Source organism: Melanaphis sacchari, unplaced genomic scaffold (assembly GCF_002803265.2).
Source record: "Melanaphis sacchari strain LSU unplaced genomic scaffold, SCAv2.0 Contig19_pilon_pilon, whole genome shotgun sequence".
In the NCBI taxonomy this organism is placed as follows: Eukaryota; Metazoa; Arthropoda; class Insecta; order Hemiptera; family Aphididae; genus Melanaphis; species Melanaphis sacchari.
The window spans coordinates 1,506,980-1,533,120 of record NW_020270975.1 but is presented as its reverse complement, the minus strand read 5'-3'; the positions used below and the strand labels follow the sequence as shown (position 1 = coordinate 1,533,120).

Here is a 26,141-nt window from a genome sequence, read left to right as displayed (position 1 = left end):
AGTCGTTCCGCGTTGTTTCCAAAATAGTCGCTGTAAATAATATATATATCATGATAAAATACTTAGGTTCTAAACAATAACAATTTATAACGCGACGACAATGACCATCATCGTTATACGACAAGACAATGTAATATTGTATACAGAGTCGTTTCACGGTCGGGTGGTTCACAAGGTGCAGGTTGCGCGGGGGTGTGCTATAGTGAAAACAGCGGAAGAACAATATAATAAAAAGGACGATAAAACTTTTCTTATCCCCTTCCCCATCCCTAGAGCCCACGCGCACCTACATTTCCGTGATCGCGTGGTGTTGTGACAAAACTGCAGCAGGATCGTGAATAGTATACGATCCAGATCCGTCGACGTCGTAGTCGGCCGGTTTAGGTTCACGGACCTTTGGCCCGTTAATAATTACCGTCGCGAATCGTGGTCGGTTCCCGACCTCATTAACCGCGCACAGAATCCTCCCCCGCCCCGCGCATCGTCACACACGCCGATCGACCGTGACCGGCAACGGCCCCTCCTCGACAGTTACCACCGCCCGCGCTCGCCTCTGTGCCGGTGCGCCGTGTGTGCCGGTGATGCCGGTGACTTTAATGCGGGGCAGGTACTTATTATTACCCATGTATAATGTCGTCACCGCGTTCCGTGTCACATCCCGTCGGAAGCACGCCGCCTCCTATGCATGTATCGTAATATCATTATAATGTACCTTGAGCATACTATACTATACCGCTGGTGCGGTCCACACCCGTTCCGAATCGCACCGCCGTCGTTGCGCGACCGTTTCATCCGCGCGGACTCGTCGCCGTTACGCGTCCCGGCGCGGTGGTGTTAGGTTCGTCACAATCATACTAAAATATTTCACGTTGTACCGTTTTTTTTTTCTTCTCAGTTGGACGACGCCGCCTTGCAGCTGTATAAGGACGGCGATTTCGGATCTTACCTAGACATGGAGGCGTCCATTTCTGAGCAACCGGAGGAATTCGAAGGATTTCAAAACGAGTAAGTATACATTACATGTCTTAACCGATAATATACGCCGTTAATACATAATTTAGGCGATTGTTTTTTATCACGAGCCAAGTAACATTGTTTATATATATATATATCGAAACCTGCTCGACAATCCGCAATATGAAGTATAATATTATTGGTTAAATGATCCATATCACCGTTGTCGGGGTTGATTGCCGATGATACCGATTATAATATAATATACAATTATAGTTACCAGTAACGAAGGATGTTTTCTGGATCGTGACAGTCATATCCGAATGCGTTCGGACAAACGTTATTATTATCTAAACGTTATTATTAGATATATATTAAACCTTATTAGGAATTATGATATAGGCATATATAGACAACTATATAGGTAGGTATAGGCATTTCACCTAACTGTGTTTTCTTTTTCGTTTTATAATAGATGTGCTCAAAATATGTACTCAATTATTCGTGATACGAGTAATTAGTGTAGTAACTCTATACAGGTTAATCGTATTCTATTAAATATGGTAAATTTTTTGTAGGTTTAAGCAATTGAATATTATTAGGGGGGAGGGGAGGAATGATTGATTGTGGTTGAATGCGCTAAAAATTAATATCACTTATGTATGAGGTGATAAAAACAATTTTTTTACACAAAATTAAAATCACACAAAGTTTCTTTAAATACGTACAATAAATAAGTAATACCGATAGATTAGATTAGGTTAGGTTAGGTTAGATTAAACTTAAATTTTGGTTCTAAATGTTCTTAGATGATATACCGATTATCAATTTGAAGTTACCTTAAAAAATATTTAAACATTGTTTTTTATTTCAATAGAGTTTTGAGATTTTTTTTAAAAGATGATTTAAACTTAGTTTAAACGGAACGATAGAGTTGGAATGTAACTATATATTTTCCCACGCTTGTATTTCATTAGATAATATGATAAATACATAATAATTCTTATTGGCTAGACCACGTTATATATACGCTTAAAGATATATAAATACTTGAATAGTTTTTTTTTTTTTAATTGACCAACAACACGTTTTTCATATTATAAAGATTATTTTAGATAAGTTTTTTCGCCAAAAATCGCATACCTATTCAATTTTCAATAAAAAAAAGACTAAAATATTATTTGTGAGTGACATAATAGATAATAGGTTCAAAGTTTAAGACGGTATATCTTATTTGTGAGAAAGAGTGACATATAAAAAGAAAAAGTTATATTTCTGCTTGTTGAGTTGATATTTACTTTAGTGAGGATCATAAATTATATTCTTAAACAGATAAATTAAATTGTTTATAATATACTTTTGGTTTTAATTTTTTACTAAATATTTCTTTTTTTCTTTTTACAAAGAATATCTGATAGATAACTATCAAAAGTCAATTTATTTATTTATTTACGAAACATGTTATAATTATATTAGTCATAAATATTTAATACCAATTACATACTTTTAAAATATTTTATTTGAACATGTTGTACTTGAAAAATAGAAATAATAATACAGGCACTCCCTTTGATTGTTTGGACATATTTTAATAGGTAAAGGTATTATACATTTTAATAAGAAATAAATTTATTTCAATAAACGTTATAAATATTTATTTGTCGATTCTTAATCAATATTATCGTACAATTATATTAATAAATATGTTCTTACATTCAACAAAAATTGTGTAAAATATATTTATTACATGAGAATATTTCAGTAGAATTCTATATTTTTAATTTAATATCAGTTCATTTATATATTGTTCCTTACATATAATAAATGTGTACATCATGTGATTAACTATGTAAATAAGATAGTTAAATAATATTATGAGAAACTTTTTAGAACAGCGAGGATGAAGAATGTTTAATATTTGTAGCGTTATGGGGATCAGTTGTCATAACATAATAATTATTATTTGAAAGTAAATTGATTTCGTTAGCTGGTGAAAAAAAAATTGTACAATAAGCTCGCGTGACAACATGCAGCAGTCAAATAAAATATATAATCAGTAAAATAACACGTCATATTTTGTTCTCGGTAACTAGTTCTAAAGTAGGCTCTTTAATATTTATTTTAGATTTTTGAAAACGTATTTTTAATATTTAGTTTAGATTAAAAGTTATTTTTTTTTTTTAAGACCGTTTAACAAAACTTCGACCAATAACAACTCAAAGAGTACCTGTTTGATTATCAATTTCATAAAACAATTATTTGTTTGTAGTATTTAACTAAATATTTACTTAATGTACTGTGAACTCATTTTACTGTTATTATTTAGTCACCGTGTCCCATCAAATACGACAAATACAACGGAGCTAAAAAAAATCTGTCATAGTTTTAACAGAGAATTCTAATCATGACAAAGAAATAAAACACCGTTATGTGAAGACAGATTAAGATCGATATGGATACTTGGTTGAAAAAAAGAAAACTAAATAAATGAGAGCTATTATTGCGTTATCGCCTTCGACACGGGTTGCAGTTACCCAAGAGAAAAATTCAACAAACGTTTAGATCTAAAAGTCGGATCGGGTTTTTATTTGAGTCACGATTTCGGGCTGTTCAAAAAACATAATATTCTGTATCCCACGGTAATTGTTTGACATGATGGCCTCTTTCACCTCATGCCTTACAATTTTTTTTTATCAGTTACAGTTTAAAGTTTTCTATCTAAAGAGAGTATAGGTACGTTCCTTTTGCGGAAATACCGCGGTAGGATATATTATGACATTATAAAAACGATGGCTCAATTAAAACGATAATATATATATATATATATATGTTTTGTTTGCGCATGAAAGAACAACGCAGTATTCGCTGTCATTTTTTAACCATATATTATTACTATTGTTCGTATTATTAAAAATTATTTATCACATATATAATATATATATATTAATTTTATTTTATTCCAGTAAAAGAAACTCGATTGTCTTGCGCACGCAGTTGTCAGTCAAAGTACACACTATAATCGGTAAGTATCCCATAAATATTGTAAACAGGCGAAATTCGTTATGTACGGTCGAGTGGTTTTTCATATTGTCTGAAACTGACGTTATTTAAAGCGAGTTAATAGCGCAACTCGTATTGGCCGTACCTTATGTGCTCGTACGTCCGCGTGAATAGGACACGTTATGGGGTACAATAAAAATATGTAACGAATAATGACGAACACGCGGGCGATAATCGCTCCCGTACCCACGGATAGAAAAATCGTGACCTTTTATTTCTTCTCGGTTTTATTTTTCTTCTGCTTCTCCTCCCCCCCTCCTCCTCCTCCTTCTCCTCATTTTCTCGTTATTAAAATTGTTGTCGTTTTTATTATTTTGCAGACAAACTGATGAACTCCGAAGGCAAAGAGCTCCGGAGGTGTTTGTTCGCGCTCAAGCACATATTTCAGGTGAGAGACCACGACTCGGCGGAGAACACACCGTATAACAATGATAATTCTTTTGTGCGCGTGTCCGCCAGGGGCACGAGCGTTTCAAGGTTTAGAGAAACTGTTTGCCCCGCGTGTTTGTATACCGTACATTATATTATACATTGTTGCATGTAATACGTTATAGTGATTAGCAATGTAAACAGGCCCGGGCCATTGTCCGGGCGCCCCGTGCGCCGCGCCGCGACGACAGCCGAAACGCTATTGTAACATCACGCTAAATATATAATAATATATGATGTGTGTGTGTGTGTGTATGTGTCGCAGGAGGATAAGGATTTGGTCCACGAGTTCATACAGAACGACGGGCTGCGGTGTCTCATCAAGCTGGGATCGGACGTCGACCAGAACTATCAAAACTACATATTGAGAGGTATCCCGCTCGAAACCGTTTGCGAACGCCCAAAAACGAAATAATAATAATAATAATAATAATAATAATATAACGTTTGACCGTTTTTGCGATTCACAGCACTCGGGCAAGTGATGTTGTACGTCGACGGCATGAACGGCGTCATCGAAGACAACCCGACCATTCAATGGCTATACTCGTTGCTCACGTCCAGATTCCGTTTGGTCGTCAAGACCGCGCTGAAGCTGCTGCTGGTGTTCATCGAGTACGTCGAGTCCAACTGTTTGATTTTCATACAAGCCGTGCTCGCAGTGCACCAATCCAACGGTAATGACCGACACACGTAAAGTGTTAAATGTATATACGTTTGTGTTATATAATGTTATCTCGCCCCGCCGCCATCGTCCGTGTCGTATTGCGCGTGTCCGTCTTATCGTGTTTATTTTCCCCGCCAGGCACTCCGCTGTGGAGTAACGTCATGAAACTGCTCACCGAGCCCGATATGGTCGACACCGAACTGTTGGTGTACGCGATGACGTTAATCAACAAGACGTTGAACGGTATACCGGATCAAGACACGTATTACGATCAAGTCGATTCCATCGAGGAACAGGGAATGGAACAAGTCATACAGAAGTGAGACGCGAACTGCACATATTATACGTATATTGTTATCACAGCGGCGCACGCTATATAAACGTTGTCTGATTTACAGGTACATGTCGAAGCCGGGAACCGAGCTCGATCTTCTCAGACAACTTCAGATTTATGAAGTCGTTCTGCAACACGAAGATGGAGATAACAAATCTACTCCGATCAGAGTAGACCATTCAATCAGGTGAGCGGAACAGGATATTTTGAAAAAAAAAATGTATACACATTGTTCGGGATACCGATAATGTGATAAAGATATGGTACGGTCGATATTCGCCGTTTCTTACAATTTAGTATACGTACGACCGCGGCGAATAGCGGTCTGTATAAAATGAAAATACCAAATGTTATACTCGTAAAACAACTTAGAATATGTAAATTCAATCAAAGGTTATTGTTTAATTATAAACAAAAATGAAGTATACCTTATGCGTATATTTTTTATTTTTTTATTATTCATGCTTAATTTAAATTTAATATTAAACCTTTTGTAATACGAGTATAAATTAAAATATATTATTATATATCATTATTTAATCAAAAAGGTGTGAAATGTAATGAAATAAAAAAAAAAACAACTTAAAGCTAATCTCCCGTTCTACAAAAACGCGTTTAATATTATATATGTTTATACATTATGTTTGTTTTTCAGAAAAACGCTAAGAAATAGAAAATCATTGAATTCATCATTAGATTCGGTAGACAGAAGAAAATCTAGAAGACACTCAGCCGGTAACACATGTGTTCAAATGCCTTTACTTATGGAAAGACTCGATATAAATCCACCTTTACCAAAAACAAACAAATTACCTCATCCTGGTAAGCGTTGTTAAATATTTAAGAATTTGTTTTATTATTGTTTCGACTTGTCTAACCAATTTAATATTTATATTTAATTTTTAGTTTTTGAGTTGGTTTTGAATTTTTTTAAAACAAACATAAATTATACCTATACATTATAATTATTTCCTCTGATGCTATAGTTAATTATTTTGCTTAATTCAGCTTAGCTTTAAGCGTTAATATTTGTTACCGTCGTTGTGTAGCGTTTTTGTTTGTTTCGCTTTGCATCAGGTGAGGACGCTGGAGTGACCCCTGGCTTAAAAAGAAGAAGAGAACGTGCTCAAAGACAACGGAGCTTGCTCCGCGAGCAGTATAAGAACAATATAGCTCGACCAGATTGGTCTAGTACCGACGACCAAGGTATGTATAACTAGTATATGTTTTATATTTATCAACGCAAAATAAGTATGGTAAGATAAATACAATAAATGTATTTTGTATTAATTATTTCAATTTATTAGGTGAAAGTTCTGAAGGTCAAAATGGATTACATCCGTTTAACCTGTCTTTTTGTAATGGAGACTCGCAAGTTCAAAGAGAGAGCTCGGTAAAAGACTTAACACAAAAGTTGACAAACTTAAGAAGTCCGGATGAGTCACCTACCAAACTAGCTCCACCTCTAGACGATATGAGAGGAATAATTTCAAAAGCAATGGAAGGTATTGAGTTAATGCATTTTATAATAATCATTATGTATTTTTAAATACGTATGGTTTTGTTTTAAAGGACTTGCCAAATCTCAATCAAAAAATGAAGTAGTGAAAAGTCCAACGTCGGAGTCGGCTCTAGATATAATGTCGAGAAAAACCGAGACTGATTTACAATGGGAAAGATTAGTAAGTGAATGCGATCGTTCTCTTCAGTTATGCGACTTAGATTTTTCTACTCTACACTCTGACGACGATTCTGATGTGTTGGCGTCTTCTTCATTACTTGGAGGTATTCCTCCACCCCCACCTCCTTGTCCTATGCTACCACCCATGCAACAACACGTTGCGAAGAAAACCAAAAAGACTGTTAAACTATTTTGGAAGGTATATATTATATGATTTTTATATTAAAATAAAAATTGTTTAATATGCTAATAATTACAGGAAGTTAGAGATGACCCTATTGCTAGAGTAAAATTGAACTCTGAACGTTTGTTATGGGAAGAATTAAGTCCCGTCGAAGTTGATACTCATAAACTCGAACATTTATTTGAATCTCGAGCAAAAGATTTTATTACTAAGGTAAACAATAATAATATTATTTTTTATTTATCTAATAATTATTAATAATAATAATCGATTAAGAAATATTAAAATATGCTGTACATTTCGCCTCACAAATGGTTTCGGGTAATGCCATAGTAACACACATGGGATTTTGGTTTATGATTATAATGGTTCTCTTAAAATTATATTATGCATTTATGCTTGGTAATACTTTGTGAAGCTTTTAATGATATTTTGTTTGTTTTTAATGCGACCAAATCGAAAAAAACGTGGATTGTACAAATTTTTCCAGGAGGTAAGGCTTTTTTATGCTTGTAATTAAAAGGGGGTGGCGGGTGCTTGTAAAAATGTTCTATTCTTATTGCAATTTAAATGTTTAGAAACAACAAGAAATTAATAAGACAAAAGAAGTAATTGTATTGGACCCGAAACGATCAAATGCAATTAATATAGGCATGACCAAATTACCTCCACCACGATCCATCAAAGCGGCCATATTGAAAATGGATCCGACAGTCATAAACCGAGAGGGAATAGAGGTAATAAATTGAAGAAAATTGATAAAAGAGTACACAAACACAATACAAAATTTTAACAAATCACAATAATTGTTTAATTAATTACGATAAAAATTATATCAATTTTATTTTTGTACAGAAACTCATGACTATGCTTCCTAGTGATGAAGAACGAAACAAAATTCAAGAGGCGCAATCTGCGTGTCCAGATTTGCCTCTTGGCAGTGCTGAACAGTTCCTATTAACACTGGCGTCGATATCTGAACTTCCAGCTAGGTTAAAACTGTGGTCATTCAAATTAGATTACGAGAACGTAGAAAAAGAGATCGCCGAACCACTTATGGATTTAATGCAGGGAATTGAAATATTAAAAACGAATCGTACGTTTAAGGCGATATTGGGCACGTTGCTGTCAGTAGGCATATTTTTGAACGGAGCTGAAGTCAAGGGTTTTCAAATTGAATACCTGGCTAAAGTACCAGAAGTTAAAGACACCGTGCACAAGCACTCTCTTCTCCACCATTTGTGTCATATCGTTATGGATAAGTTTCCCGATTCCACGGATTTATACTCAGAGGTAGTTATTTAATTTTTATTGAAGCCAATGCGTATATTATTATGATATAAAGACATAAAAATAAATTGTATTATACTATTTTAAACTAGATTGGTGCTATTACACGTGCATCAAGAGTAGATTTTGGGGAAATAGCTGCGACGTTGTCAAAAGTGGAACAAGAATGCAGGGCGTCTTTCGACCATTTAAAGACGATTAGTAAACACGACGGGGCGACTGCTATAAAATCTAAGTACGCCATTACTAGTCAACATGACAGACTTCAATCGCGCATAATAGATAATAATAATAATAGTATATCTTTATTCCAACGACAAATTACACAAAATTGTATAATACTCGTAAATAATAATAATATTTGGCTGATCTCTAATCATTATATTGCGATTGAGAGAGTTCCGTTAGTCAATACAAATTTAAGTTATTAAATGACAGATATGAAATTATTGTCTAAATAGTTTACTCTAGATAAAATAATATAGTAAATAGTATTATAACAGTGTATATTAAATGTGTAAAATAATAAACATATTAGTTAAATTAAATTAGGCAGAACAATTTTAACTTTTTTAAAATTATTGAAATAATTTAAATACAGCTTTACTTTTACAAAAGAGTGTTTTAAATTTATTTTTCAAAAAGTTTTCTAATGCGTATAACAATTGTAATAATGGTTATTAAGGATAGAACTTTTTTTATATTTTAAGTTTTTAGTGCATATTTAGATATTTTAATGGTTTTATGGTTATGAACATTTTTAGTGCTCATTTGAAGGCTTATACAAATTTTAATAGTTATCATATGATAAAAAAGCTTATGAATCAAAATTTAAAACAATGATTTAAGATTTAAATTTGATGATTGTGCCATAGATTTATGATCAACAATATTGATATTTTTTAGTCTGTATTTTATACCTAATAACATTTTAAAAATATAAATTAGATAAATATAATATGTTACATTATAATTAAAATTTTTTATTAATTTAAAATTAAATTACCATAATAAGTAATGCAAAAATATGCAAGTCCACAAATAAAAAAAAATGTAAATACATTTTTTTTTTTTTAACGCATATAGTTTTGTTATTTTTAAGTGGGTAATATCGCATGTGTAGTAAGTATTGGAATATTAAATGCCAACTCTAATATTAATTATTAGTAGGTAGCAATAGTAATAATAATAATGATAATAATTTAATTAATAACGACTATTATGTCTTAGAATGTCAGAGTTTTTGGCCGACTGCGCTGAACGTATTGTGGTGCTCGGTAAAGTCCACCGTCGCGTTATGAATCGTTTCAACAAATTTTGTCTCTGGCTTGGAATTCCTTTGCATAAAGTCCAGCTCACCAAGCCGAACGAGTTGTGCCGTATCGTATCTGAGTTTTCGTTGGAATACCGCACCACGAGAGAACGTGTCATCCAGCAATTGCACAAGAAGGCTAGCCACCGAGAGAGGAATAAGACACGGGGTAAGATGATAACAGAAGTCGGAAAAATCGACAAACAAGACGCCGACACTGAACTCAGACAGCTGTTGGATAAAGACCCTTCGCACAACAGGGTATTCTCGTGGAGGAATCAGTGCAGACATTCATTGGGTTAGTATTGCAGTAAATAAGGAAGGATTGCTAATTGGGTGGATTAATTAATGATTTTAATGAAAATCGACCGTTGACCCGTGCGCAGGAAATACGAACGGTGTTCACATGAGCAACGACGATGACGAACTGATCGAGAGTCTGGTGAAAACAGTCACTGCCACGACTGGGGCAAACACGAGGACCACGCAGAGGGAACGTAAGAGAACTAAAGACGCTCATAGAAAATCACGTGAGTACGAGACATACTTCGATATGACAGGTTACAAAAACAACACTTTATCTGAATATGTTTAATGACTATTACGCAGTGATCAAAAGGTCTCGAACTAGGGATAATGTACCGAGGCAAAGTAGCAGTCACTCTCGTAATTCGATGTCGTAGTTTTGGTAAATTTATAAAGTTTGTGTTCGTTTTTTGTGTTTTGTGTTGTGTGTTTTCGGGAAAATACCTACCAGCCAAATTGTATCAAATCGACGTTGACGTCTGATCGAATTTTTACTTTTGTGCCTTTTTGTTTAAAAAAAAAATAAAAAAAAATTTAAATGTATATCCTAGCAGTAAAAAAATTGACGAAAAAATCATATTATTTTATTGGTGTACTTACTCTTCATCTTAGACGACGTTCTTTTAGTTGGTATGACGTTAATAGTATATTAGTACCTATATCCTATCGTGATTAGGCGTAATATTATAATACTAGGTAGTGTATTCGAGTAGAGTTAAATGTCGTCACACGTAAAGAATAACATATTATTTAACTATATTTAACCATTGCGTATTTGTGCGACCTGATTTGTTGATTCGTACTCGTAAACGTATTGGGTACGCACATCATACCATGTTGGTATAATAATATGCTGTTTAAGAGGTTTCCCCGCTCTTCAGTAATCTGACTGTTCGTATAATTAAATGTAGCGGGGCGGTGAAATATTTGATTATTTTAGGTGAAATGATTTTAGGATTATTCGCAACCCACTCGTCACTGATTTACTGATCGGCATCATATTAATTAATCATATTAAATTAATATTAATATTAACATTTTTCACTTTGTTATGATATATTTTATAATCAATAATTATCATACAAGAGTATTAATTAAAGTTTAGTCATAAAGTTATACATATTTAATGTGACACAACTAAATAACTACCATCGTTGGGATTTACCCAACTAAGCTCCCTAATTTGTACTCATTCTATAAGAAAAAAAAAACAAATCGTGTAACCTCCTCTAAAAAATCGTACCACTGTTATTATTTGTCGTAAGCATAATATGACTACATAGCAGCGTACTGTAGTACTTAGGCTTAGTTGTGATCAATGATTAACCTTTTTCTACCCATAAGAACTCGTCTATACATTATATTGATGCATTTTATACGTGTTTACAGTGAGGCGCACGTTGCGGAACGGTCTAAGCGACGAAGACAAAAAACATTTGGCATCATTCATAAAGGGCTACTGAACTGTGATATTCATGACGTCAAATATCTTATGACTGATAATAATATTTTAGACGTTTCTTGATATAATTTTCCTAATTCATTTTATTTTTACTTATATATATTTAAAACTAAACAATTATTATCAAACTATTCTTATATTTTCCTATGTTTTTTGTTTTTGTTTATTATTTTTTTTTTTTTTTTTTGGTCCTTCCTTTTATGTATATTATTATTTATAATATAATCATATTTCAAACGGAATGTGACAAAATCCAACTAAAATGACAGCATTTATCAAATCGAAAAAATAAAATAATGTTAGATATTTATGCATTTATTGAAAAGTTTTGTAATGTGTTACGAACTGCGAATAAACGTTATTAAAAAAATCAATCACAAATTTTATGAAATTTTTCAATCCATTATTTTTTTTTTTATTATTATTCTCTATTAGCATAAAAAGAGAAAAAATTACAAGAGCGTTACTAAGTACTATATCAAAGATTCCTCTGTAGAACTACAATTATTCTATTGATTATAACATATTAATTAATTATAATATCGATGTGCATTCTTTGTTTTATTGTTTTGCCGTAACGTATTTATTATATTGAACTTTGTCACGAACCGGAACGTACAAATATACGACACATCGGGCCATCGTCTCGAAGTCTTCAGATGTCTGTATATTTTATGTACCTATAATGTGGCAGCCGCCACCGCGTGGGTACCTGCCCGTAATGTATAAGACGACGCCAACACGTTTTTGTCTATCATTATATATTATGCGATGCCTATACTTAAATACGGATTTATTATAGACGAAATGCGGCGTGCACGGCGTAAAAATATTAGAAATAAAAACGTTAACGACGCTTAAAAAATATATATTATATTGTACGTCATGTAATGCTGCGTCTTGATGTTCTAAGGGGGGGGGACACAGTTGACGATTTTTATAGTCGACAGATGCGCGTGTAGGTACCGTAAACAAAAAAAAAAAACGAAAATAAATATAAATAAAATAATAAAAGTCGTACACGATAATTATTATTATTATTATTATTGTACCGTCGTCTCGGCGCTTTAATGGACCGATGCACATACGCCCGGATCGCCGTAATAATATCATCGGAAACGAAAACGGAAAAATCGACGCGACGTAAACGGCGGCGGCGTGCGAACGCAGTACAACATGATAACTCAGGTGCGTACATATTATTAATATATATATATATATATCTATATTATCATAATGTGCGCGTAGTTTATTCCGAAGGTCGTCTCCGGTGGGAATCGGACTGTTTAGTCGTAAAATTGTCACGCTTCGAATGGATCACGTACGACGCCTCGTGCAGACGAGCGGCACGGACAGACCGGCCCGTAGTCGCGCGATCCGACCGGCGTACATCATCGTTATATACGCGTAATACCTACCAATATGTACGCACGACAGTCGGTTTAAACGATAGGATTCGACGCGCTCGACTGACCCGCGGTCGGGTTTTACCGGACTTGGAGGAGTGGGGGTGGGGTCGCTCAAATTTCCCGGGAGGGACGCGTGACGTATAATGCGATGATTGTACAGGCACCACCGCGTCGCATACCTATAGACATAACGTCGCACCAGAGGTGCATTATGCTTCTAATAGTAATAAAGCCACATGGCCGCGGGGTGCTCCGGATGCCCAATTTCGGCGGTCAAACTGAAGCGGGAAAACGCACGTATTACGGCTATATATCACTGTAGGGATACGTCGTAGGTAATGTCGTGTAATTAACGGACGGCCCGAGTGCGACGACAGTGTAGGCCAATGGTTCTCAATCTTTTTTTTTTTTTTTTGATTTATGAATAAATTCCAAATAGTTTTTTTTTTTTTTTTTTTACGAGTTCGAACAAACTACGAATACCTTACCGGCGGTAACGTTAGAGAGTTATTTTGATGAGATAGTATTGTCTCAGGGCTAAAATGCGGTGATGTGTAGGTACAGTGGACAGTACTTCAAGGAAAGTATATACAAGACGTAGTATTTTATATTTGTATTCATTAAACTATAATAATTTGGGTTTAGATTAAAAGAATATACATAATAATACATTGTGTTGATCTACTAATACAGATAAAGTCGTTTTATCAACATAGTTAATAATTATTTTGATATCGACGTATAGGTACAGTTCGCTGGTATTAAGACTCACTATTGAATTTAATTAAGTCCAGAAAAGAGTCGTACGATTAGACGGTAGCACTGAGGTCGTAAAAGTAACTAATGATAATGATGACTGTAAAGTAGAAATTATTCATGTTTTTATGGAAAATATAAAAAATATCTTTTACTGTGAATAAATTATTACATATTTTTAAAACTTTTAAAATTATGCATCCATAAATTACACAGTACATACTTTAAAAACATTTTATTATTAGGTATTGAGTAAATAATTTAATTAAAAAATTCATTATTAGGTATTGTATTATCATTACTGTGTCGGGGGCACTGGCAAAATAATGTGGCAGTAGAAGCAGTCTATTCTGTTTTAAAACCTAATAAATGATCATCTAGGTATTAAATTAGTTTAATAATGATTATTCAGAGGTCGCTTGAGAAAAACTGGCAAAAGTGAAAAAAATAAAATAATTTGAGTACGAAAATCAATACGAAAAAAAAATAAATAGTTAGTAGAAACATGGGTGGATGTATTTTGAAAAAACAAAACAAAATTAAATCAACTGTAAAAACATTTTATAATGGGATCGGATACTGCAATCCATATGGATTTATAATCCCAAAAAACTAACAGCGGGTTTGTTTCAAAGTTGAATAATTATTCAGACGTGAAAAATAAATCAATTTGAATATAGTGCATGAAACAAATGTCAAATAGGACAGGGATACCCCTGGGGCAAATAAAAAAAAAGAATCCGTTTAAATGTAAAATTATGTATGGGAGATGGTATTTTGCGCCAATTTTATTACTTGTAATTTGCGTCACGAATAGGTGCATTTAAGTACGTATGTAATTTGCGCCAAATTATAAAAATATAACAGTATTTTGTGCCACATAAACAAATTAATTTTGGTATTTTGCGCCACGACAGTAAATGAATTGAATATGTAATTTGCGTCACACTTTCAACTTCAATTGCAGTTGGAATTTACTGATATCGCATATAGGATATAAAATAATACGTACCGACGCGCGTTCAATACAATTTTTATATGTCTTATTACTAAACGAAAATTTACTTATTTTAATATACATGGAGTTTGTTTTACTTACATACATTTATTTATAATTTTAATATAAGTGGCGCCAATTACAATTTTAATAAGGTGAAAAATGGCGCAAATTACAATTTTGTAGGTACACGGTAATACAGATTACATGATGCCTTTTTATTTAGTTTTATTTGGCGCAAATTACCAAAGTAAATTTTTAGATGTGGCGCAAATGACATATATATTATTTTTTTTTTTTTGGAAAAAATTACATACGCCCTTATGTATTGTTAGAAATTAGAGACTCGCTAGTTTATTTTAATTTTTTAACCCAATAACTATTAATGTCGTTAATTAATTATTATTCAAATGTTATTTAATATACGAATAAAATATATTTACGCATTGATATTTTATTTTTATTTTTTTAACACTCGTACTTAAATATTAGTTATTGCGAGATATAGTGTGCGTAGTGTTGTAAAAAAAAAAAAAAAAACAGTAATGTATGTTTATTTTACAACTATTGTTTAAAGATACTAGTAATTTAAATTATAATGTTTCATACATTGTTTACATTGTAATATCGTGTGAAGATGCTTAAAAATAAACATCGAGGTGCACAATTAAGATTTAATTTAAATGCCATTTCACCTAATCTTATGTATACATCATGTATTTTATTGTTTGAACATAATATTAAATGTTATATTATCTGTTCGTATTACTATGATAATGGAATCTTATATCTCGCTCTCACCACTGAGAATTAAAAAAAAATTACTTAAAAGTGATGTCATTACTATCGTACCACCAACTTTATGGTAGTATCAACTTAAAAATGATGTTATAAAATAAAACAATAGGTGTGGTATCCATATTTTAATTGCTATTGAGAAATTATTAACTGTGGCTTAATTAAAAACAATTATTTTTTTAAATATAAACTTTTTTATTTTAATTATCTCTCCAATCCTTTCAGTGCAGGTATAGTATATTTACTTACATATTTTACATTCTTACATAATATTGTAAAAATTTTCAGTTGATAAACACATTTTTATTTAGTTCATAGATAAGATAAAATATAAAAGTAATGTCACCTAGAAAATTTTGAATACTGATTAAGTATAGTAGATAACTTAATCAATAAATAAATAAATTATATTCATTGCATAAATTAATTATTCTTTCTTACTTATCCTAGACTGTTAAAATAAGCTTTTCTATTATTTATTAGTCTTACTATACGTACAGTTTACATTATACAATTTATCTTTATAATCGTTGAACAGTAGTTATAAATTGACAAATAAAACATTTTCTTTGAGATTTGAGTGAACGTTTTGTGAATTTTTTTGATTTTTGAAGGTGCTTAATTTTTTTTTTTTTTATAACGCTTATATTTGAATTTGCAAATAAATCTGCATAAACACATTCTGTTATCTACACTATCTATGTTTTTAATATTTGAATGTACTTTTTATCACAAACATTATTTGTTATTATATAATAAACAGTTCATAGTTTATACACACAGCATAGGAAAGCATAAAATTAGTAGCCACTAACGACCCTCTTCCCTTTATAAAATAATTGAAAATTTGATTTTAATGAATAATTTAAGAATTTAGAATAGTAAATAATTGGCAGATACTTAGTAATATAATATTAATTTCATTAAGAAATATAAAATTAAAAAAAAAAAAAAAAAAAAAACTATTATTATGTAGGTATATTTTTATTTTTTGTTACTGTAACTAGAAAACTGTCAAACAAATAATTTATAAAATATTATTATAAAGTAAACATAGTATGTTTGAAAAAGTTGTCAAATAGGTGTACGTTCTGTTGTATAGTATGTGATTGTGTGTACATTGTCATTGAGTAGATTACTGTATGGATATTTTAAACTTGATCTGATGATAAACCGTTGTATACAATGAAAGGTGATTTTGACAATTTTATTTTTTTGGTAATCAAATAACGTTATTTTATTTTTGTAATTTATCACTATTTTAAAAAATTTAAGTATTTTAAATTTAGATTATTCAAAAGTAACAACTACATTCAAATTTTCAACCATAAATCTTCTTGAAAAATGTATGATTCGATCATTTTTCTACTAGAAAAAAAGCTTTTATATACAAAAATAATTTAAGAAAACATATAATATATTGTAAATCAAATCATTCTTTGCTCCACTCAGCATTTAAAATATGGCTTATTTCATATAATTTTCAAAACCATGAGAATAAAATATAATTGGCAAACATTATTTTTATACATTTAATATATTTAATATATATTTTTTTATTTTTTTGTCAGCTGTTACACATGTTTATAATAATAATATTATGATACATAATAAAATTATATAATCATTGGTAATTTGTTTTAAAGGTTTAGTTACCAGAAAACTACATTAGGTATATGAATTTATATAAAATAGAAGAAACCACGACCAATGTATATTTCAAAAATATGACTTGAAGTGTATTTTTAAATAACTACCTATGAGATATTAGGTAATAAAGAATAAGTAAATTTATTTTAACTAGACATGCAAAAACTTAATATCTATTCAAATCCCAATGAGTTGTTTTTAAGTACTCAATAGTTTTGTAGTGTTCATTATCAAGAAATTTTTTTAGAGTGTATAGGTTCACTGAATAAATGATATGTTAAAACATCGAAGCAATCACAACGGTAAAACATACAAGCACAAACAAAGCACTCGACGATTTCTATTAGACAACTGAATTGATAAAATTTAACGAAATATTATATATTCACTCTATATTATAAAATGTAATTAAAAAAAAAATAATAGCAAGTATGCTGTTGAAACTAAAGATAAAGCTAAACTAAAGAAAACTTAAAACGTCTACAGCATTTATGTTATTTATAATATTATGTCAATATCAATTGTAGATACCTATACAAAAAATAATGATTTTGAATAAAATCAAAACGAACTATAACAAATTATTATTTGTCTAATGCGTAAATTGTTGAGGACGATTAAAAGTGATACGTGACGGAGATGTATATCAACTTTTAATTTGCTTTAATTTTGTTTTCACATTTGTATGTCATATTGTTTAAGAGTATACTTTAATTGTACGCACGTTAAATTAGGCGAAAATGATACATTAGGATTAGACTTTCACTTTTATTTGTTTATTATAAACACCACTGCATGTATAATTCTATCAGACCTGTTGAACTACTATTTGATTTACAATTGTACTTTATGAATTTCCCCATAATTAAAATGTTTGTTTTAACATTTTCAGACATAAAAAATATAAATTAAGCTAACCAAATATGACACTTATATTGCACTTTATACTCGTTAAATCATTGATTTTAAAATATATTTTATTTTAATTTTAAATTTTAATATATTCTAAAATTAATGGTTGTATTATTATGTATTATATTATTATGTTAAGTTTTAATACATAATATGACATTTACTCATTAAATTAAAACATTTTATATTACCGATTTATTATAAAAATATAATAATAATAAAATAATATATTTTTATGCTGTTTCTGTAATTGTTATACTCATTAGTGATATTTTTTTATAAGAAAAAATAATTTACTAGGATGTTGTTTAATTTTTTTTGTTAATCATAAATACCCTGGAAAAATAAAACAACAATATCAACATTTTTGATTATATTGTTTATAATTAATGTGTTAGTCATTGTGTTGAATTGAGTTTTCAGTTAATTAAAATATATTTATAAATAAACATTATATATAAATATATTATAGTACTACTTGCATAAGACTAATAATTATGTGTTTCTACTATTCAGTATTCTACTCTATAACATGTTTATAAAATTTAAATTTACAAAATAAGTAAATAAATAAATTTAGTATTTGTAATAACTATTATTGCAAACAATTTGTTTCAAAGCTGTTTGGATGTAGGATCCCAATGAGTGTTGAATGAAACGTTCGAGGTTATTTTCGATTTTGGACACGACTTCAGACTGAAGATTGTTGTCCAAATTGAAGTTTAGACCTCGCACATAGGCGTTAGCGGAGATCTTGTTGCATGACTGCTGTTGGTCGAAAGATGACTTGTCAAAAGAGACTTGGATGTTGATTTTCTCAACGTTGAATTTTGTAGGAGGGGTGGTTGTTCTCTTGCCAGCTGACGTGACGGTCAAAGGGGAAATCCATTCCAGGTTGTCGAGAGCGAAGTTGTAACACATTGTGTAAGTGTCTTGGGATTTCCGTTGGAAAGTCATCGATTTGAATAACTGTTCGGTAGCGGAGGCCAATTTTGAGTCCTGGAATCCGATATTGGGCATTTCCATAGCAACGTTGTCTTCCTGCCATATCAAGTCGAATAATTTGTTATTCTCTGTGTTGTGAGAAACGATTGGTTTGCGGATTTCATTTTTAATCTGAACGAACGCAGCGTTCTTGGCGGAAGTCTTCACTTCGTTGGACACGGCTTTGGCTAACACTCCCAAAAATCTTTGCAGAGCTGGATTGAACGCCTGTGTTTCTGAACCTTCTTGGGTCTTGATGTTAGCATCGGCGTTTTGGAATTTTGCTGACCTAACTACGGTGTGTTTGTCGTCATAAAATCCAGCCGTCAAATTACTGTACACGTTGTTCATGAAAATTGTGTAGTAACCCGAACGAGCGTTGCGAACGTCCGATTTGAAAGATCCGACTGTTTCGATCTGGTTGAAATAGTACTGAGCGAACACGGTATCCTTTTCGGGGCTCATGTACATGTATTTCAAATCACCGCTGTCGAGGTTCTTCATGGTTGTGTTGTAAAACGTTACGAAACTGTTTGCGGACAGTTTGACGGAGTCTCTGGCGACGTCCAACTCTCCGTTCAAGTAATTGACGCTGTCGGCGATGTTGTGGTTGACGGCGATTTGTTGAATAGCGGCGGCTTTGTCGGCGATTTTCTTGGCGAGTCCATTGAACTGACCACTAGTACTTTGGTCTTGGCTTCCATACTGTTGCTGTTGTTGGTTTTCATTGAAACTTAAACGGGTCTCATCGTATTTGTTGTTCTGGTATTGACGGTCGGCAAAAGTCGATTCGGAGTTGTCGTTGTTCGAGATGCGCTTGTTGGATTGGTGATTGTTGTAATTTAATGTAGAATAGACTGTTTTTTGATTATTTAAGGTCGATTCCTGATTAAGCGATTCAGCACTTAAATCTGATTGTTGGAAACGGGACCACTGGTTGTCTAAAATCAATAATTATCAGTAAATACTTTTTCCCTTCTAATAAATCTATACTTTTTTTATCTCGATAATTTTCGGACAATGATTGTTTTTTAAAAGCGTGTACTTACGATTTTCATCCTGGTTGTTGTTGCCGTTGATTCTGTATGCGCTTACTCCTAGAGCCACACCGGCTAATAGGACGGATGCAATGACTAATGAAGACTTCATGTTGGCTGTTCGACTGATACTGGTACCTCATTGTTATGGCTGACCGGTATTTATATGCTGGGCAATGCTGATCAGAGCATTAGAAATTTAGTAGTCAGCAATATGAATTTTAGCTATAACAGAAGAAAAAATAATCTAAAAAAAATAGATTACTTTAGTATACCACATATACGTTATGACCTATTTAACGATTAGCGTTCAAATAAGCTGATTTTGTTCCGTATACATTTTACGATTACCTAAAAACATATTGACAGTTAGAATTTACTTTAAATTAAATTCAAATGTATATTATTATTAAAATATATTAAAGTTATTTACCGAAAACATGTATATATAAAATTTTATTTCAATCAATTATTATTATTATTACTATAATTATTATTTTTTTTTAATAAGTATTAGCTTGATCGAAAGTCGTGAACCATGATATTATGCATTTCTAAAATATCGAAAAATTGGATAAAATTAATACCTACATACATAATAATATGTTAAGTGTATTACAATCATAGTATAATTTATTGAGAGCTTAAGTGTTTTTTAATAATTTTATAATACGATTAACAATTTAATTTAATAGATAAATAATATAAAAAGTTTAGTAGTCTTAAAAAAATTGCATTATGTATTATAATATCGGAGTACATTCAGTTTTTAGTAAAATAATATTTTTAAATAGGCAGTCATATTTACAAGTAGATACGTATATAAAAATATAATTAATCAAGTTATTTTTATTCTAAAAATATATTATTTTAAAAAAGAAACAACTAAGATGTTAATTTTTATTTACTGTCATAACATATACATTGCCATGCATGTTTAAGATAAAAAATAACTTTTTTTACATACATTAATAATGATGTATAATTAATATTTATTAATTAATATTTATTGTTTAATTAACTAATAATTTAATTTTTTTAAATTAGATTTTTAACTCCATAATAAATTATTCATTCATCGTTCACTTATTTAGCATTATTTATTGATAATTTAATCTTAGGTTCGTGAGTAATTTTAAATGTATTATTATTTAAAATGAATTAGTTAATTTATTGATTAGTTACTTTTAGCTAGTAAAATTTTGTTTTAATTCCATACATTTTACTATTTTTTCTATTTGTTTTTGGATAGATTTGTTTTAAATTAAAAAATTTGATGTTCTGAATGAAAATAATAATGTCATATATCAAATATTAATTATGTAGTAAAAATTATTATAAAATCTTGAAAAAAAAGATAATCGAGATTATAATATTTTATTTAAGCTTGTTTTTAAATACTTATTTAATTATATTTAAAAAAAATTATAATTTCATCGTATAAGTTATTTCTGAATTTATATTTATATAAATACATAATGGTTTATTACATTGTATTAATAAAAACAATTTCCAACACTTATTTAAAAATAGATTTATTTTTTAATTAAAATTTTTAATATAATATATGATTCCATTGATATTGATATAAAACGTAAAAACTTATACTACCATAGTCAATTTTAAGTATGATCACATAATAAGTATTGATATACTTTTTTATTTACACTTTCATCTACTACGGTAATAAGCTTACAAAATAATAATTATTTATGTTACAGAAGTGTAAATACATTATTATGATTAATACATGTTATAAAATAAATAATAGTTGCAATAATTGTTTGTTTAACTTATATTTTAATTATCTATGTTTAGGTTAAATATAATTAACCTTGTTTGTTACTTAATTATTTTGTAGATATCTATCCTAAGAATGTACAAACTAATTGTTTTTAAATTTCATTAAATTTTCGATTTAAGTATAAAAATATAAATATGAAATTGTATTAAATGATAATCAAAAACAAGTTTGTGTTTACCGATGACATGACAAAATATCTCTAATAAAAATATTTTATGTAAAAATATCTTAGAAATATCTTCAATGCAATTTCATTTTAAAGATTTTTTAAAATAAAAGTTAGCTGACACAGAAAATGTTAGATATGGGTGATAACAGTTTAATATTTAGTATACCTATGTATACCTACGCTAAATCCAAAGAGTAGAATAAAATAAATTATAATAAAAAATAAATATACAATATATTTTATAGGTAAGGTCAGAAAAATTTATTTTTAAGGAGCCTAGTCTAGTATATAGGTATATGTATACAAGAACTATGACGGAATGATATTGAACACAGTGAAAAAATTTGACGAAACACTACTTTTTCATCACTCAATAGCAAACACGCACAACTTTAAATTTTTAAAGTAAGTGGAGCTGGAATAATATTATTTTTTTTTTATTTATTTTTTTTATTCAATTTCATCTTAGTATTTACTATTTATTAACTTAATTGTCATTAACAAAACAGAATCTCTCTAGTTGGATAAAATAAAATTTGTATTTTTATATTTTCTGTTGGATTGATGGGATATTTTGTATTGGAAATATTTTAACGAAAATATTTTTATGTATAACCACTTTTTAGATTCCAGGAACGTAAAACGAATAATGAATAAGTTTAAAATTAACGTGGCGCACATGGCGCACTAATTTTTATGACGGATCTTACATTTAATGATGATAATATGTACAATATAAATGTTAAAATATTTCAGCCAATATTTCGTGCTACTTTCAATTATTTAATTAATTAATTAATATATATTTTATATTTACACAAAATATCTTATACACATATATTTTACTACTTTTTTTTAGATAGAATCTTATAACTTAACATCATTCAGTTGATGTTTAGCCTCTTTTTTGAAAATTCTCAAATTTACGAGTATTATAACTAAGTAATTGAAATAAATTGAACTTACTAGAGATAATTAATATGATTATACATCAACATATCTTTTATACTCTTCATTATAAGTCTTAAGTTCTTAGAATCTGAATGGTACTAGTGTAAACCATTATTTTAAATTTTTGAATTAATTAATTTTATAATCTTAATGCAACTTATTGTATTTTACTGTATAGTTGGTCGGAATTTTACAAGTAATTTTATTTTTCAGTCAGATTACAAAAAAAATAATTGAAAATTGTGAAATCGTCATAAAAATTACTTTAAAATATAGCGATTAATAATGTCAGCATAAAAATTATATTTTTTAAGTAATTATCAATTAATTATATTCAATCAGAGTAAAAATGATTATTTTTAATTAAATAATAATTATAAAAATAACACAACCATAGCTACTCGTATATCAAAGTTATAGAATAGATTAAATTAAAAATAGAAATCATTTAGCTGCAATTGATTACATAATAAGTAGAAAAAAAATACTAAAATATTATACGAGTACGTAGGTATTTAATAGTAATAATGGATACATTAAATGTATTGACGTATACATTGTATACATATTTATACAAATTTTTAAGAATTCGCAAAAAATAATAATACACAGTTTTTATTTAAATTTTAAGCGGAGTAATGAATGTATTTATAATAAAAAATATTACAATTATGATTTTATGCCTTATTTTATCTTTAGGAGCAGTAAAAAAATGTTTTAACTTTAAAATTGATTTCTGTTTGCAAATTATTTTTAACTAAAGTGCAACTAATTTTTGAAAAAATTGATTTTTTTTTTTAATGAATTTATTTTTGTCATCAATATATTTTAGTACTACTTATTGAATTTTAGAAGTGTTGACTTTTTATGACTTTTTTTCGATTAATGTAATATGAATTAATGTTTGCTTGTAAGTAAATTTTTACCTGAAAATGTATAATTTAATGCATTATTAATCGTATTAAGTTGTTTTAATGGTAATTCAAAATATAAAAAAATATATTGTTAAAACTTTTTTGTAAGCATTTTAAGTTTTTACAATTCCTGATTGATTAATTTTAAACTACTACGGAACCTCTCGTAGAAAAATTTATATTTAATAAAACTCTCTGTATAACAAAACATTTTATAAAACCATAAAATTTTTGTTTAAAAAATTTCTATTTAACGAATTAATTTTGTTTTATTTTCTACAGTAAATTAAAAAAAAAATTGTATTGTTACATACTTATAAAGTACACATTAGTAAATCAGATATAATATGTGAGTATACATACGATCGAGCTCAATTATACCTCATAGAATTGTATTACCTAAGTAGTACCTTAGATTATTGATATTGTTTTCATATGTAAGAGACGAAATAGGTATAAAATTAAAAATCTATTGACAACATTATATGGTGCATTTGAATACTGACTTTTAAGTTATTAAATATAATATTTATAGTTTATAGTTTAATATATTTTATATTTTTGAAAACAATGAGTTTGCCCTACTGTATTATTAGTAAACAATAAGTTACTGATAGTAATATACCTAAGTAAATTATGAAATATTCTTAAAAATTGAGTCTGACTTTTATTGAACAATGTTATAGATTTAAAAAAATTGAAAGAATGATGCTGAGAAATGTAAACAGTTTTTTGAAAATAATCGTTTTATATTCTTTAAATATGTATATTTCATATAAATATTATTGATTAAAAAAAAAAAGTAATAAATAAATTCAATGAATAAAAAGAACAAAATTTTAAAGGAACCAATTAAATACCGCCTAATTTTTTTTTATGTAGACAACATTTTATACACGACACTTGAAATTTATCATAATAATAATCTATTTAGTTTTTTTTATACATTTTATTTGTCTAATACATACATAGTTTTTAATTGTTTTGAATGAATGAATGAATGTTATGAAGAAATTTGGAAAACATTTTAATTATTTAAACCAGAATAAATTTAATGTTATTAAGTTTATTTTTATGGTACCGGAGGTTATCAAGAAGATCATAAAAACTGTTTTAAAACTGATTTCCAATAAAAATATTATTGTATATTTTTGTATTATTACGTTGATACAAAGTTCAAATACAAATTCAACACGCTTAAAACGCCTATTAAAATCTCGATACATCGATAATTAATATAATATACAGAATGATTCTCCAAGTTTGCCACTACACTTACCACGAATATTCTTTATTTTTTCATTTTTTGGATTCTGGATATTGAAATTTTATAAATTACTAAAAGATTATATTTTAAAATTCTTAAATTGTTAATAAAGTATAATATTTAAAGAATGTATCATGTTCAAGTAATTTCATATATTTTATAGTAATGGTAGAATGTTCTATTATAGTAAAAACTTCTTTTCTTGAAAACCGCCATTTTCTTCAGTAAACTGATTATTAATCATAACATTTTTGAAAATATTGACGAATCTAAACCAAAATTATATATTCGAGTATTTTCGAGTTAGTAATTTTTACATTACACGGATAATGATTCTTATTCAATAGAAATGGGTTTGTAAAAAAAAAAAAAAAAGAATACTTAATAAAATTCAAAAATTTATACAAATTATATAATTATTTATTAATTTTATTTAATGTAATTTATAATTATTAGAGAATATATGTCTCATAATATATTCTAAACCAAATATCATAGATTATATTATTACCATTTTTACTTAACTAAAGGTTATTAATTCTGAAAATGTCTGTTTAAATTTCGACTAATAGGATCAACATTTTCAAAAAGTCAACTTAGGTAGGAAAAGAAAAGTCTGATTTGAAAAAAAAAAAAGGAGTTTAAAAGTATGATTTTTCTTTCTTCTGTTTACTTAGAAATTCAAAAACGTTACTAACAATCAAATAGATTTGCAACCTTTCATTTTTCAGCCTCATAAGTTTACCACTAACTTACTTCAGTTACTACTGAAATATGGAAAAATGGCAATCGATTTAATATTGTATGAATAATG

General features: G+C 29.3%; 2 protein-coding genes across 6 annotated transcripts in view; one reads left to right on the top strand and one right to left on the bottom strand.

The window, feature by feature from the left end:
* The window catches only part of LOC112593041 (FH1/FH2 domain-containing protein 3), a 43,766-nt gene extending 31,979 nt beyond the window's left edge, over positions 1–11,787 (top strand). For 2 of the 5 annotated variants that reach the window (XM_025337261.1, XM_025337266.1), the window contains 19 exons: positions 896–1,005; positions 3,918–3,976; positions 4,335–4,402; positions 4,709–4,814; positions 4,914–5,120; positions 5,249–5,429; positions 5,509–5,631; positions 6,100–6,266; positions 6,522–6,650; positions 6,752–6,949; positions 7,017–7,324; positions 7,385–7,522; positions 7,888–8,046; positions 8,165–8,602; positions 8,692–8,834; positions 9,830–10,209; positions 10,298–10,441; positions 10,521–10,599; positions 11,607–11,787. In XM_025337261.1, coding sequence (XP_025193046.1) covers positions 896–1,005; positions 3,918–3,976; positions 4,335–4,402; positions 4,709–4,814; positions 4,914–5,120; positions 5,249–5,429; positions 5,509–5,631; positions 6,100–6,266; positions 6,522–6,650; positions 6,752–6,949; positions 7,017–7,324; positions 7,385–7,522; positions 7,888–8,046; positions 8,165–8,602; positions 8,692–8,834; positions 9,830–10,209; positions 10,298–10,441; positions 10,521–10,594 — 3,132 coding nt within the window. In that variant the 3' untranslated portion in view covers positions 10,595–10,599; positions 11,607–11,787. Of the gene's footprint in view, positions 1–895; positions 1,006–3,917; positions 3,977–4,334; positions 4,403–4,708; positions 4,815–4,913; positions 5,121–5,248; positions 5,430–5,508; positions 5,632–6,099; positions 6,267–6,521; positions 6,651–6,751; positions 6,950–7,016; positions 7,325–7,384; positions 7,524–7,885; positions 8,047–8,164; positions 8,603–8,691; positions 8,835–9,829; positions 10,210–10,297; positions 10,442–10,520; positions 10,600–11,606 lie in introns of all 5 variants that reach the window. The other 3 variants (XM_025337263.1, XM_025337262.1, XM_025337265.1) reach the window with 3 other exon arrangements.
* Positions 11,788–18,704: 6,917 nt separating this feature from the next.
* LOC112593014 lies at positions 18,705–20,334 on the bottom strand. The gene is made up of 2 exons (XM_025337222.1): positions 20,235–20,334; positions 18,705–20,126 (listed from the first exon to the last, which is right to left on the bottom strand). The coding sequence occupies exons 1-2, from the start codon at positions 20,332–20,334 to the stop codon at positions 18,778–18,780; spliced, it is 1,449 nt and encodes a 482-aa protein (XP_025193007.1). The 3' UTR covers positions 18,705–18,777.
* Between the last annotated feature and the right edge of the window lie 5,807 nt (positions 20,335–26,141).